General features: G+C 41.6%; 1 protein-coding gene across 5 annotated transcripts; it reads left to right on the top strand.

Moving 5' to 3' along the window:
- The first annotated feature begins 332 nt into the window (after positions 1 to 332).
- LOC126605385 (BTB/POZ domain-containing protein NPY4-like) lies at positions 333 to 13,844 on the top strand. 5 transcript variants are annotated; one of them, XM_050272770.1, is made up of 6 exons: positions 333 to 865; positions 991 to 1,085; positions 1,803 to 1,973; positions 11,212 to 11,281; positions 11,528 to 12,688; positions 12,849 to 13,844. In XM_050272770.1, exons 3-6 carry the CDS (start codon positions 1,912 to 1,914, stop codon positions 13,434 to 13,436), a joined length of 1,881 nt encoding a protein of 626 aa, XP_050128727.1. In that variant the 5' UTR covers positions 333 to 865; positions 991 to 1,085; positions 1,803 to 1,911; the 3' UTR covers positions 13,437 to 13,844. The 5 variants fall into 5 exon arrangements, with proteins under 5 accessions (XP_050128727.1, XP_050128723.1, XP_050128724.1 ...); XM_050272766.1 differs by having other exon boundaries at positions 1,268 to 1,973; XM_050272767.1 differs by lacking the exon at positions 991 to 1,085 and having other exon boundaries at positions 1,848 to 1,973.
- The last annotated feature ends 2,025 nt before the right edge of the window (positions 13,845 to 15,869 follow it).

The following is a 15,869-nucleotide window of genomic DNA, read 5'->3' as shown; positions in this document are numbered from 1 at the left end:
AATTGGACTAAAAATTAGACATATTTCAAAAGATGAGCTATAAAATTGGACCTCTTTCAAATTTTCCAAAAAAAAAAAAAAACAGTTAGCCCATTACTATATCAATCTTTGATATTTTAATCGTATTGCAATGGGTATAGTATAGGCGATTAGACTATGGTATGCACCACAAAACTATACCTAACAAGTAATGAAGATTTATAAGTTCATTTTCACAGTTAAGTTGCATGTTTATAGGAAAAGAAGAAAAAGAAGTTGCATGTTTTCATATTTAACCGTTTGATTTGGAAGTGTCGGGAACGGAAAATGATGTGCATGTGTGGTGGGGGCGGCGGTGTTGATTCCAGAGAGAGAGAGAGAGAGAGAGAGAGAGAGAGAGAGAGAGAAAGAGAGACTGAGGTGGGAACAGACTGAGGTTGGCTTTAAGTGTTTTGTTGCTCTGGTGGCTGTCAAAGATAAGCAACAGCTCATCTTTTTATGGCGGGTCTCTTTCTCTCGCTTCTGCTTGCCTGGTTTCTTTCTACTTTCTGGGCTAATTTCAGCTTTGCTAGCTGCTGCTGCTCTCTCTCTCTCTCTCTCTCACTTCTGATAAAGGATATATTCATATATCGTGCAGCCTCATGCCTTGCCTGTCTCTCTCTAAGCATTGTTTTTGTTTGTTTCTGCCACTGAATATTTGATTCATTGTACTTTACCAACCGCAACCCACTACTTCCTACTCCCACACTTCAGTTTTTAACCTCTCTTCTTCACTTTCTTCTTCCGCTTCACACACTCTCTAATTCTTCTTTTGCCAAATACCATCATTCAGTTTCTAAAAGTTGAAACTTTTTGCTCGATTTGGTCCGGTTGATCTTAATTTGAGGTGGGTTTTAGGTGCTTTCTTGTTTAAATTTATGCAAATTCCAAAATTAATTAATCTTGGGTTCTGCTTAGATTTCTTGCGTTTATTGTGAAATTACTAAAATATGAACCCCCACCTCTCCTCAGCCCCAGGATGTATTGTACGCATCAAAACCACGTGGTCCCATACTAGAAAATCTGCAGCATGAGTTGCTTTGGGTGGAATTTCAATGCTTTTTTTGGTAAACTACATGGGATATTCTGAATACCAATTCTGATAATCCTCTAAAAGAAAATTTCACTTGTTGGTATTTGATGCTGATGCTTAAACACCCCTAAAGATTGATTCTTTCTGTCTATTTTCCTGGTGGTTAATTTAATTCAACTAATACCAAAAAATTGTATTTTCCATTTGACATTGCAGCAGGTGTTCTGATTTCAAAAAGGAACATTTTTTTGTGAAGGAATGTGGATTGTGGTGGGTTTTGGGTTCTTAAAAAAAGTATAAGTAGCCAAATATCTAGAGTGCGAGAAGCATAAACAAATAAGGGCAAAGGGTGGTGGTGTCAGTTTTAAGCAAGTGGTTTTTTTGTTTTATTTAAAATATTTTTTTCTGGATTTTTGAGAATTATATACATTTTGGGAAGGTCGGTAATGGCAAATGTCTCCTGAGATGGCAAATGTCTCCGTAGTCATTGGGATGTGTAACCATTTCAGGAAGCAACCCCTTCCCTTTTGGTCTCCTTTCATTTAAGAGAAGTGAACATTTCGTTGAAAAAAAATCACTTCATCACATCTACTCTTACTACTTTCGTTTGCCGTGGTTTGTCGGAAAGATTCGGTCATACAAGGAACAACACCACCAAAGTTTTCCTAAGATCTGTTCTCTTTTTTACCTTTAAATCCAAGGTTTTCAGTTGTTCAATCGCCACTTTCGGGGTGTTTCCTTTTGTTTTCAGGGGGATTTTGGTATTTAATTCGCAGCAGTGGTCGGACATTTGCAGGATTAGTGGGATTCAAGAATTGTGAGGGGACAAAACTAACAAGTAGATCTCTTCCTTGCCAAAAATGAAGTTCATGAAACTTGGATCGAAACCGGATTTCTTTCAGACCGATGGAGACAATATAAGGTTAGTATCAGATCTTATTACCTGAGCAACATGGTTTATTTTGCTTTAGTTTTTGCTGGAAAATGAACCGAACGTGTGCTATTTACCCGGTGGTTGGTATTTTTAGCCCTCTGCCAATGTTTGTGAGATATGTACCAAATTACCAATGTACTTTACTGAAAATTTAGATGTAAAACATTTAGTGGAGGCATAATATTATTGGTAGAACTGTGAATAATACAGTAGTTGACCTTAGGCTTATTTTAGCTACGCCCATGGAATTTGATTTTGATCCTAGATTTGATCCCACGTTACCCCTGAAATTCCGAAGTCACCACTTTACTCCATGAAACTCAAAGTTTTGAGTTTTGGGGAGGAAGTGGTGACTTTTGAGTTTTAAAGGTTAAAGTGGAATCAAAATCGAATTTCAGGAGCATAGCTAAAAATAGCCTTCACTCAAATTGAATTAGGTAAAACTTCCAGAATTTCTGAATAATCCTGTTTTATCTCTTAGTCTCGTTAACTCCGCCTATGTCTTACATGGCCGGTCCCAAGCCCGGATAAAGGAGGAGGGGGAGGGCGTCAGGTAGTCGACAGCCGGCACTCCATGATCACGTCGAATCCTTATGAAAATGAATCCAGAACAAAATCGCGCTAAAGCTAGGGCGTCACCCGTAAGTGGCGCGCTGTGTGGCCCGAGCACAGTGATAAGTGAGCAAGGGTCGCTGTATCTCCATCGGCACCCGGATGCAGTGTTAAATGAGCAAGGGGGCCATAAAAACTTCTTTTCGAACGACTCCACTCAAAGTTGTTTGGGAGCATATGCTCCTATCAACTTTACCCGGGACACACAAAAGAAGTACTTTGATCCTATTAGACGGGGGAGGGTGAAGAAGCTAGGACAGAAGGGTAGAGTTCAAGAGAGCAAAATGCGTTTAGGAACGTGGAATATAGGAACCTTAACGGGAAAATCTATGGAAGTAGTGGAAGTTATGGTGAGGAGAAGGATAAATATTATGTGCCTACAAGAAACTAAGTGGGTTGGTAGTAAGGCAAAGGATCTAGAAAACTCAGGGTTTAAACTTTGGTATTCGGGCACAAATAGAACGAGAAACGGTGTTGGCATCATCGTGGACAAGACCTTGGTACAAGATGTTGTAGATGTCAAGAGGGTAGGAGATAGAATCATGGCAATCAAGATTGTAATAGGACTAGAACTTATCAATGTGATTAGTGCGTACGCACCTCAAGTAGGGTTGGATACGAGTTCGAAGGAGAAATTTTGGGAAGATCTTGGAGACTTGGTGCAAGGAATTGCTCAGACGGAGAAGTTATTTATAGGAGGAGATTTAAATGGACACGTGGGCAGGGAGACAGGCAACTATGGAGGTTTTCATGGTGGCCATGGTTTTGGGGAGAGAAACGAGGATGGGGAAGCTATCTTGGATTTTGCAATGGCATATGATCTCTTCTTAGCCAACACCTTCTTTAAGAAGAGAGAAGAACATGTGATCACCTACAAGAGTGGGTCGTCAAAAACACAAATAGATTTTCTTCTAATGAGGAAAGGGGATCGTATAACTTGTAAGGATTGCAAAGTTATACCAGGAGAGAGCGTGGCTAATCAACATCGCTTGTTGGTGATGGATGTACATATCAAAAGAGTAAGACAAAAGAACAAGACTTGGAAGTGCCCAAGAACTAGATGGTGGAATCTAAAAGAAGAAAAACAAGTCATTTTCAAAGAGAAGGTAATCACCCAATGTGTGTGGGATAGAGAGGGGGAAGCTAGCCAAATGTGGGATTCCATGGCTAGTTGTATCCGAAAAGTAGCAAAAGAGGTATTAGGAGAGTCCAAGGGCTTTGCCCCACACCAAAAGGAATCTTGGTGGTGGAATGAGGAGGTACAAACAAAGGTGAAGGCTAAGAAGGAATGTTGTAAAGCCTTATACAAGGAGAGGACCGATGAAAATGGTGAAAGGTATAGAAAAGCGAAGCAAGAGGCGAAGAAAGCTGTCAGAGAAGCTAAGTTAGCGGCTTACGACGATATGTATAAACGACTAGATACCAAAGAAGGAGAGTTGGATATCTATAAACTAGCTAGAGCAAGGGAAAAGAAGACAAGGGACCTAAACCAAGTGAGGTGCATCAAGGATGAGGATGGAAAGGTTCTTGCTACAGAGAACGCGGTTAAAGACAGATGGAGAGGTTATTTTCATAATCTTTTCAATGAAGGACATGAAATGAGTGCTTCTTTAGGGGAGTTGAGTAACTCAGAAGAGTGTAGAAACTACTCCTTTTATCGTCGAATCCGGAAGGAAGAAGTGGTTGTAGCTTTGAAGAAGATGAAGCATAGAAAAGCAATAGGCCCAGACGATATACCAATCGAAGTGTGGAAAGTTTTGGGAGAGACAGGTATAACATGGCTCACTGACCTTTTCAATAGGATTTTGAAAACGAAGAAGATGCCAAATGAGTGGCGAACGAGCACTTTGGTGCCTATCTTCAAGAATAAGGGCGACGTACAAAATTGCATGAACTATAGGGGTATTAAGCTAATGAGTCATACAATGAAGCTCTGGGAGAGAGTCATTGAGCATAGATTGAGGCAAGAGACACGGGTTTCGGACAACCAATTCGGGTTCATGCCAGGGCGCTCAACCATGGAGGCAATCTATCTCTTACGAAGATTGATGGAAAGATATAGAGATGGGAAAAAGGATTTACACATGGTCTTTATAGATTTGGAAAAAGCGTATGATAGGGTCCCAAGAGACATTCTTTGGAGGATTTTAGAGAAGAAAGGAGTACGAGTAGCATATATCCAAGCTATAAAGGATATGTATGAAGGAGCAAAGACTGCCGTAAGAACTCATGAAGGACAAACCGAAAGCTTTCCCATAACTGTAGGATTACATCAAGGCTCATCCTTAAGTCCTTACCTTTTTGCGTTGGTAATGGATGAGTTAACAGGACATATTCAAGATGATATTCCTTGGTGTATGCTTTTCGCAGACGATATAGTGTTGATAGATGAAACTCAGGAAGGGGTAAATGCAAAGCTTAACCTTTGGAGAGAAGTGTTGGAATCTAAAGGTCTTCGCCTAAGCCGATCAAAGACAGAATATATGGAGTGCAAGTTCAGTGCAAATGGAGGCCAAAACGAGTTAGGGGTGAGGATCGGAGATCAAGAAATACCAAAGAGCGACCGTTTTCGTTACCTAGGATCTATCTTGCAAAAGAACGGAGAATTAGATGGAGATCTCAACCATAGAATACAAGCTGGATGGATGAAGTGGAAGAGTGCATCCGGCGTGTTGTGTGACCGCCGTATGCCACTGAAGCTCAAGGGAAAATTTTATAGGACGGCAATAAGGCCGGCGATGCTGTATGGCACAGAATGTTGGGCGGTGAAACATCAACACGTACACAAAATGGGTGTAGCGGAGATGAGGATGCTTCGTTGGATGTGTGGGCACACGAGAAAGGATAAGATTAGGAATGAGGATATCCGGGGTAAAGTAGGAGTAGCCGAAATTGAAGGAAAGATGAGAGAAAATCGGTTACGGTGGTTTGGACATGTGCAAAGAAGGCCTACTGACGCTCCGATTAGAAGATGCGACTATGGGACAGAGGTTCAGGGCCGAAGGGGTAGAGGAAGACCTAGGAAAACTTTGGAAGAGACTCTAAGAAAAGACTTAGAGTACTTGGATCTAACGAAGGACATGACACAGGATCGAGCACAATGGCGTTCTAAGATTCATATAGCCGATCCCACTCAGTGACTTGGATTTTCCAAGTCTCCAACCAAGAAGTTTTCCTCACTCGGGAAATTAAGGGAACACTACCCCAACCTACATGCTCCACTCAGAAAGCTTCAACATACAAGCTTCAACAAAAGAAAATTCAAAGAACTTAGCGAAGAAGGCTTTGGTGTATTTAACACAATACGTTGAAATGAAGGAAAGCTTATTTATTGATATCCCCGATAAGCTACAAATATGTACATATACATGAGTCAAAATAAACACACAAGAGGGAGCCTTCACAAAGGTTGCTTAGGAGAAGTCTCAGCAGTCGGTAGAGCCCCAGAAAGAGAAGGCACCGGAGGGAGATCATTTGGAGCCTCAGTACTGGACAGAACCCTAGAAGGAGGAGGCATCAGAGGTTGATCATTTGGAGCTTCATTACGCGGTACAGCCCCAGAAGACGAAGGCAATAAATGCCTTTGGAACAAACCCACAAATCTCTGATGATCAAGTAAAACCTGACCATCAGTTTCCTTCATCTGGTCAAGCTTCCTCTTCATGTTTGTAGCATAGTCATGTGCGAGCCGGTGCAACTGTTTATTCTCATGCTTGAGCCCTCTAATCTCCTGTTTGAGACTCATCACTTCAGCCGCCAATGATTCAACTTGGCGGGTTCGAGCAAATAGGCGTTGTGCCATATTAGACACAGAACCTGCACACTGAACACTGAGAGCCAGCGAATCCTTAACAGCTAACTCATCAGACCGTTTGGAAAGTAGTCTGTTATCTTTGGGAGTGAGAAGGTTCCTGGCCACCACCGCAGCAGTCATATCATTCTTCATCACGGAATCCCCAACGGTAAGAGGACCAGTTGGGGAGACGAAGGATGGGCGCCATATGTTGTCTGGAGAAGGCGGGGCTGCCTCTTCAACAAGGTTCAAGTCAAAACGACGGTCGGAGGGGCCAGACATTTTCAAAGGTGTTGAAGAGAGAAGAGGTCGGACAAATCAAGATCTTAGAAGTGCAAGAATGAAGCTTCTACTGGTGGAGATTCAAGTGTGCTTTGGAACTTAATGCCAGCCTCTATAAAAATCTGCACTCGACGGAGCTTCAGAAATCAAAGAGGCGCCTGCTCAGAAATCGAAGAGGCGTTTGCTTTCTCAAAAGTTGGGCTGCTTAGAGATCACGAGGGTTGATCTCAGAAATCGAAGAGCCGTTTGCTTTCTCAAAAGTTGGGCTGCTCAAAGACCACGAAGGCCGATCTCAGAAATCGAAGAGGCGCTCGCTTTCTCAAAAGCTGGGCTCCCTAGAGACCACGAGGGCCGATCTCAGAAATCGAAGAGGCACCTACTTTTCCAGCCTTGTCAGCACCTGTCACACGCACACTCAGCTTTGCGGAAATTATGGGCATTCTGTCAAAGACTTCTGGGGAAGTAGAAAACACATGAATCTTACTGTTCAATCACCCACTTCCCACACGCAACAATAGCTCATGGGTACCACAGATAACTTTGCCAAAGTTCTCTGCCAAAGTTGAGCACGTGAAGCTTGCAGCTCCCACTACATCGCTCTGACCAAGAAGGGTAAAAGAATAGCAAAGAAACAGCACTAACAAAGTTTAGACCCATAAATTTTGAAGGTATAGCTACCATATTATTACCCACAAGGGTAAAGGAACAGTACCACTGCTGGATAATTGGAAAGTCCATGTATGTCAACCTCTGTGCTTCGTGGCAAGGTAGACTAGCAAACATGCCCAACCTTTACTCACATTCGAGAAAACACTCCCAATAAGATTGCTTGCTCCAAAATCGAAGAGGCACCGTCCTCCGAATCTAAAGAGCCAGACTCCCAACATGACTACTTTCTTAAAAATCGAAGAGAGGGTAAAGGAACAGTACCATTGCTGGATAATTGGAAAGTCCCTGTGTGTCAACCTCTGTGCTTCGTGGCAAGGTAGACTAGCAAACATGCCCAACCTTTACTCACATTCGAGAAAACACTCCCAACAAGATTGCTTGCTCCAAAATCGAAGAGGCACCGCCCTCCGAATCTCGAGAGCCACTCTCCCAACATGATTACTTTCTCAAAAATCGAAGAGACACTGCTCCCCGAATCTCGAGAGCCAGACCCCCAGCATGATTGCTTTCTCAAAAATCGGTGAGGCACCGTTCTCCGAATCAATCGAAGAGGCGCTCGCTTTCTCAAAAGCTGGGCTGCTCAGAGACCACGAGGGCCGATCTCAGAAATCGAAGAGGCATCTACTTTTCTAGCCTTGTCAGCACCTGTCACACGCACACTCAGCTTTGCAGAAATTATGGGCATTCTGTCGAAGACTTCTGGTGAAGTAGAAAGCACATGAATCTTACTGTTCAATCACCCACTTCCCACACGCAACAATAACTCATGGGTACCACAGATCACTTTGCCAAAGTTCTCTGCCAAAGTTGAGCACGTGAAGCTTGCAGCTCCCACTACATCGCTCTGACCAAGAAAGGTAAAAGAATAGCAAAGAAACAGCACTAACAAAGTTTAGACACATAAATTTTGAAGGTCTAGCTACCATATTATTACCCACAAGGGTAAAGGAATAGTACCACTGCTGGATAATTGGAAAGTCCCTGTGTGTCAACCTCTGTGCTTCGTGGCAAGGTAGACTAGCAAACATGCCCAACCTTTACTCACATTCGAGAAAACAGTCCCAACAAGATTGCTTGCTCCAAAATCGAAGAGGCACCGTCCTCCGAATCTCGAGAGCCAGACTCCCAACATGACTACTTTCTCAAAATCGAAGAGAGGGTAAAGGAACAGTACCATTGCTGGATAATTGGAAAGTCCCTGTGTGTCAACCTTTGTGCTTCGTGGCAAGGTAGACTAGCAAACATGTCCAACCTTTACTCACATTCAAGACAACACTCCCAACAAGATTGCTTGCTCCAAAATCGAAGAGGCACCGCCTTCCGAATCTCGAGAGCCAGACTCCCAACATGATTACTTCCTCAAAATCGAAGAGACACTGCTCTCCGAATCTCGAGAGTCAGACCCCCAGCATGATTGCTTTCTCAAAAATCGAAGAGGCATCGTTCTCCGAATCTCGAGAGCCAGATACCACAGACCACTTTTTCAAAGTGCTCTGACAGAGTTAAAACATGTGAAACTGGCAGCTCCCACTACCGTGCTATGACCAAGCAGGGTAAAGGAATAGCATTACTACTTGTTGTTAGGGAGACTCCTATATATGTCGACCTCCATCCCCAACGGACAGGCAGACCTGCAAAAATGCTCAACCCTTCATCATATCTGAGAGGGCACTCCCAACAAAGCCTTTCGAAATATTCAGCTTTCTTTCCCCCCGATAATACCTCTGCAAACAAGCTATACTAGAGCAAGAATATCTCATATCATCAGGGTTAAAAGCAAGAGTATCCCATATCATGCTTTTTCCCTGTTTTTTCTTTTGGCCTTGTTTTTACCTGCAAGACAAGGAGAAAGAGAGCAATCAGTCAGCACTTGGAATCAAGCTTCCAGCCAGGAACTGACTGCCTGGAACCCCTTACCTGATTACTTACCTGGCATTGCTCTCGAGTACTCATCTTCATCATCTTATGTTTCCAGGGAAGATTCCGCATCTGCTTGAGGAACAGATAGGGCAAGTGCGAAGGATACATGGAAGCATGTGGAGACAAGCGTAACAGCACACGTGCCGATACATCCATTACTCTGTCAAAAGCAAAAGTATCCCATATCAGCAGGGTGGAACGTACTCTAGATTTGATGGACTTGTTTTGACCCTCAAATTCTTCAGTCGGCCTTATACTCTGGAGGAAACCAGAAAACCCTCCAGCTCAGTTCAAGAATAAGCCTGTGGAAAGTTACTTCTTCAAAAGCAAAAGTATCTCATATCATCTCTTCTCATTTTTCTTCTCTTTATCCTTCATGCTGCTGCAAGATGGGGAGAAGGTGAACAATCAGTCGGAGCTCTGATTGCTTACCTTGTCTGTCACCTCTTTCAGCAGACCCCCTAGCTCGGCGACTTGGGGGACTCCTACTACATGGTTTGTATCGCGCTTGACCAAGCCTGAAACTACAAGTAAGCTTCAAGTGAAATTGATACATTACCTTGTGCATCTCCACCAGTTAAAGATACCATCCCTGGATGGAGGAAGAGTACTTCCAGAGAAGATGCCACATCTACCTATGAGACAGATAAGGCAAGTCAAGACGACACCACACTCCGATACTTAGAAGTTTCGTGATTACGAGATCATTCTCCCACAATATTTCCTAATGTCATTTGTACTAAATCATTCACTCGTACTCACTAAAGGAGAGCTTGAACCTATGTACTTGTGTAAACCCTTCACAATTAATGAGAACTCTTCTATTCCGTGGACGTAGCCAATCTGGGTGAACCACGTACATCTTGTGTTTGCTTTCCTATCTCTATCCATTTATATACTTATCCACACTAATGACCGGAACAATCTAGCGAAGATCACAAAAAGCGACCGTTTTCGTTACCTATGATCTATCTTGCAAGAGAACGGAGAATTAGATGGAGATCTCAACCATAGAATACGAGCTGGATGGAAAGAGTGCATCCGGCGTGTTGTGTGACCGTCGTAGGCCACTGAAGCTCAAGGAAAAATTTTATAGGACGGCAATAAGGCCAGCGATGTTGTATGGCAGAGAATGTTGGGTGGTGAAGCATCAACACGTACACAAAATGGGTGTAGCGGAGATGAGGATGCTTCGTGGGATGTGTGGGCACACGAGAAAGGATAAGATTGGGAATGAGGATATCCGAGGTAAAGTAGGAGTAGCCGAAATTGTAGGAAAGATGAGAGAAAATCGGCTCTGGTGATTTGGACATGTGCAAAGAAGGCCGACTGACGCTCCGGTTCGAAGATGTGACTACGGGACAGAGGTTCAGGGCCGAAGGGGTAGAGGAAGACCTAGGAAAACTTTGGAAGAGACTCTAAGAAAAGACTTAGAGTACTTGGATCTAACGGAGGGCATGACACAAAACCGAGCGCAATGGCGTTCTAGGATTCATATAGCCGACCCCACTTAGTGGGAAAAGGCTTTGTTGTTGTTGTTGTTGTTGTTGTTGTATCTCTTAGTCTCGTTATGTTTTCACGTGTAGATTTGTTCTCTGTTTAGCTGCATGAGGAACTAAGATTTAGTGTTATCTTATGATTCAACGGCATTACTGTATTGAAAGTTTTGAGGTTGAAAATGTTCGAACATGATTTCAGTTTTATTAAATGCGTAGAACTACTCCGTGAATGAGTTTTAAAAATCAAGTCAATTGGATGTGCATCCGCACTAATAAGGTAAAACCCATGAAAGTTGATTATATAAATTCTTAAAATTGTGGTCTTAAAAAGGTTATTGCAGGTACAGTCTGTTAAAATTAAAAGAAAATTTACATGATATTGGGTGAACTTTCTGCATACCATAACTAATGTAATTTCTGCTTCATGTTATGTGAAAATTTGTGGATCCAGGTACGTCACAACTGAGTTGGCAACTGACATAGCTGTTAATGTCGGAGATGTGAAGTTCTATTTGCATAAGGTATGAAGCTTGTTTGGTCTTCAACCTGTTTGTTCAGTAGCTTGTTATTTTTCTAACATTATGGCTTGATGGGTACACAGTAATGGCATCTGTTTGATTGCCAAACCTACTTAACAATTGCCAAACTTCAATGGATTTAGACACTTTGATGGGGTTTCGGGATACCAAAAATTTCTTAGTTGAATTGTTTAGCTCTTTAAAACATTACTTATGATGCATTCTAATATATCTGTGATGCTTCTGTAGTTTCCTCTTTTGTCCAAGAGTGCACGCCTGCAGAAACTGGTTGCAACCACAAATGAAAACAGCGATGAAATCCACATCCATGATATTCCTGGTGGACCTGCTGCTTTTGAAATATGTGCCAAGTTCTGTTACGGCATGACTGTCACTCTCAATGCATACAATGTGGTTGCAACTCGATGTGCAGCAGAGTATCTGGAGATGTACGAAACTATTGAGAAAGGAAACCTAGTCTACAAGGTTGAAGTGTTCCTAAACTCTAGCGTCTTCCGGAGCTGGAAAGACTCGATTATTGTTCTTCAGACTACAAGGTCTCTTGTACCATGGTCCGAGGAAGTTAAGGTGGTGAGCCACTGCCTTGATTCCATAGCTTCCAAGGCTACCATTGATACTTCCAAGGTTGAATGGTCGTATATGTATAACCACAAGAAACTACCATCTAATGGGAATGATTCACACTGGAATGGAGTGGCAAAACAACAGATGGTTCCGAAAGACTGGTGGGTGGAAGACCTCTGTGGGCTTCAACTTGATTTATACAAGCGGGTGATAACAATAATCAAGACCAAAGGAAAAATCTCTGGTGATGTAATAGGGGAAGCGTTAAAGGCATATATTACCAGAAGGTTGTCAGATTTTAGCAAGGGCATGATTCAGGGCGATGTTGTAAAGAATAAATCATTGGTGGAGACTGTAATCCACTTACTCCCTGCACGCAGTGTCCCTTGCAGTTTCTTACTTAAATTGTTAAAAGCGGCAAGACTGTTAGAATGTGGAGAAGTCGAAAAATGTGAGTTAATTCGCAAAATTGGCCAGCAGCTTGATGAGGCTACAGTTTCTGATCTTTTGATTCAACCCCCAACTGATGAAACAATGAAATATGAAGTTGACATGGTGCAAAGCCTAATTGAAGAGTTTGTGACACACAATCGAAGTGCTCAGACTGATCCTTCAATGGAAACCGAATTCCAGGAGATTAGAAGTCCCAGGTTATCAGATACTTCCAAGGTGAAGGTGGCCAAGCTGGTTGACAGCTACCTTACTGAGATTTCATGTGATCCCAACTTACCTGCGTCAAAGTTTGTCCATCTTGCTGAAATGGTATCAAGCTTCTCAAGACCAACTCATGATGGACTTTACCGTGCCATTGACATGTATCTAAAGGTTAGTTCATGATACTCCTTCCTGCCCCCATTTCATTTTTGGGGTTATTGAGGCTTCAGTGTACCTTTGTTCCAATGAGACCTGCACAACTGCCAATAATAATTAATTGCTTGAAATTTTGTAAACATAATTTTAAGTCTAAAATTGAGTGTTGATGCAGGAACACCCAGGGATCAGCAAGGGTGAGAAGAAGAGAATGTGCAAATTAATGGACTGCAGGAAGTTGTCAGTAGATGCCTGCATGCATGCTGTGCAAAATGAGCGGCTACCCTTAAGAGTCGTTGCGCAGGTACTCTTCTTTGAACAGATTAGGGCTTCAGCGTCCGGTGGCAGCACCAGTATACCTGATCTGCAAGGCTCCATCAGGGCCTTACTCCCAGGTGGGTCTCATGGGAGCTCAAGGTCAACCACAACCAACACAGAAGACGACTGGGATGATGTGCCGACAGCAGAAGAAATCAAGGCTTTAAAATGTGAGATTTTCACTCCTAGGCTAGGCGAAGTGAATGGAGGAGTTGGCAGTGATAGAAATGGGAACCCCGGTGCTACAAAAAATCTTGAAAAAGTTCCATCTGGTAAAGTGAAAGGTATGATCATGTCGAAAAAGATATTTTCTAAGCTGTGGTCAAGCAAAGAAAGCAGTGGTGAAATCAGCAGTTGTAATACATCAGAGAGCCCTGGTTCTTCTCGCAATGCAGAAGAAAAAAAGTCCACCCGTTCGAGGAGTAGGAGGAATTCGCTGTCTTAGTTACAGGCATGCTTAGTAGATTTAAAGTATAAATTGTTGACTGTGATTTTGAGCCAAGGGGTCATGTTGTTAGAGAACAAAGGAGCTTAGGTATTTCATTTCTTGTAAGAAGAGTTCATGATCACGTTTATGGTCCCAGACCACCTGTTGGATTTCAGTTCTAATAGCTAAGCAACAGGTTCTTGTTGTCCAATTGTCCACCACTCCATTAATCTCCCCAGACGGAGAGAATATAACCCACCACCGAGGATATATTATCTTGTGTCTAGTCATGTGACAACCGTTGTAGAGACAAAGGAATGTAATCTCTCGTGATGAATTAGATTTTCTCCATCAGATGACATTGATAAGATTTGGACATAATGATTCTTTCCCCAAAATAATCACGAAACTTTTTTTCTTTTCCAATTCTCCTTTTCGTCTTCGTTTTGTTATAAATTATTTTGGTTCTATGTTGACTTGTTCAGGTCCTGGAAGGTTTGAGCCCGTAAGTAATTGCAGCCTAATTTAGAAATCTTTTATGAGGCGTTTTGACATAGGGGCACCGTTTTTTAATTTCTTATATTAAGCATCTCTTCTTTTGAAGAATTTGTGAAATATATTGCAGAAATATACCAATTATTTATATGATCAAATATTTCAAATCAAATGTATAATTACTATCAGACTTATGAAAATTAAATTAGGAGAAAAGGAATAAGAATATCTGGCTTGTGAACCAAAGAGAGGTGCGATGTCGCTGCCCTAAAGCCGTAGACGCCTCCCTACGTGCAGATTAGGACAATGCCTACAACTCCAAGATACAACCCAAAGCCTCGCAGGATGTCTGATATGATATGCACGCCAACGGCAGACGAAATTGCCAAGTAGTGATCAATTGCTCAAGAATTATGAAGTAGGAATGTAAATTGACTAAGATAGATGTGAGAATTGAGGGAGACAGAAAAGTTTAGTGTATTTTGTTTTCTGTCTGAGGTTTCTTATTTAAAGAACTTCTCATACCCTTTTAAAAGGAATATGACTCTTCAAATAAAACACAACTCTTAAATATTATAAATAAATAAAATAAAATAATAATAAGTTTTTTATCTTTAAAATAAAATATTATTAAAATATTTAAAATAACCAACAATCCCCCACAAGATTCAAAACTCTATGAGGAATAAAAAAGACACAATTGAAGAAACGGAAGTTTAGGCAATTTATATACCATGCAATGGGTGTAGGTGTCTTTGAACTTGAACCTACACTTAGTATTCATAGTTTTCATCTGAAGGAATCATAGTGAACTAAGTCTTGAACTAGATTCCTCTAATTCAGATTACAACATATGACACACATAGTATTGATCAAAAACTTGGCGCGGGTTAGCGCTATTAATGGCCATGCGCTTAATCTTGATTCTCATGAGTGTTTTTAGAGAACAACCAAATTCTCACAGTCATGGCCTCACGACTGCTCTCATTTAGGTGAGTCTTCCAAGAGTACATGTGATCTGTACTCTGTGGGAGATTGCCTACCTTGGAACTCATTCAAGACAATGTCTTTCCTTAACATCACATATTATCAGCACAAATGTCATAGGGATGAGCAAGGGATTTTATTTCAAATCTCCTATTTTAGAGTGTTGGAATATAAGTCACGCAATATAGATTGTTTCTACCCATTGAACCTTCTTCATGGGATCTCCAATCACAAAGGTTGGGTTTCTTCCCTAGGTGACTTCCTTATGGGTTTAAGCACACCCCTCGACAAATCTAGGGCTCCATTCCTAGACAGACATTTGGTCAATTGATCAGCAATGTTCTTTTCTGACTTCACATAGTCCAAAGAAACAACTTCTTTATTTAACAAACTTCTCACAGATTTGTATCTAACATTGATATGTCTATTTAATTTCTTATTTGTATGTGTTTGCATCACTAAATCTATCACGGCCTTATTATCACAATGTATGGAGATGACAGGTATAGGCTTGCTCACCAATGGGATATCAAGCAAAAAATTCTTAATGCATTCAGCCTCTATACATGCAGTATCAAGAGCTATGAGTTCAGATTCCATTGTACTTCTATAAATTATTGTTTGTTTCTTAGATCCCCAAGATATAGCTGCTTCTCCCAATAAAAATACATATCCTTAAGTAGATTTCACTTCGAAGCTATCAGTGATCCAATTTGCATCATTGTACCCTTCTACTTAGATACTTAAACACTCGCCTTAAAGCATTCTAGTGTTCTTTACTTGGATTATGAGTCTATCTACTTAGCCTTCCAATTGCATAAGCTATATTAGGTCTAGTTTTATTTGCTATATACATCAAAGACCCAATCATTTGAGAATACTGGAGTTGACACACGGGTTCACCACTATTTTTAAGTAAGCACACACTTGGTTCATATGGTGTCGAGACATGATTGCAATTGAAAAAAT

The sequence above is a fragment of the Malus sylvestris genome, chromosome 15, assembly GCF_916048215.2.
Source record: "Malus sylvestris chromosome 15, drMalSylv7.2, whole genome shotgun sequence".
NCBI lineage: Eukaryota > Viridiplantae > Streptophyta > Magnoliopsida > Rosales > Rosaceae > Malus > Malus sylvestris.
The sequence above is the reverse complement of the archived record's forward strand: the minus strand, read 5'-3'. Positions and strand labels throughout refer to the sequence as shown.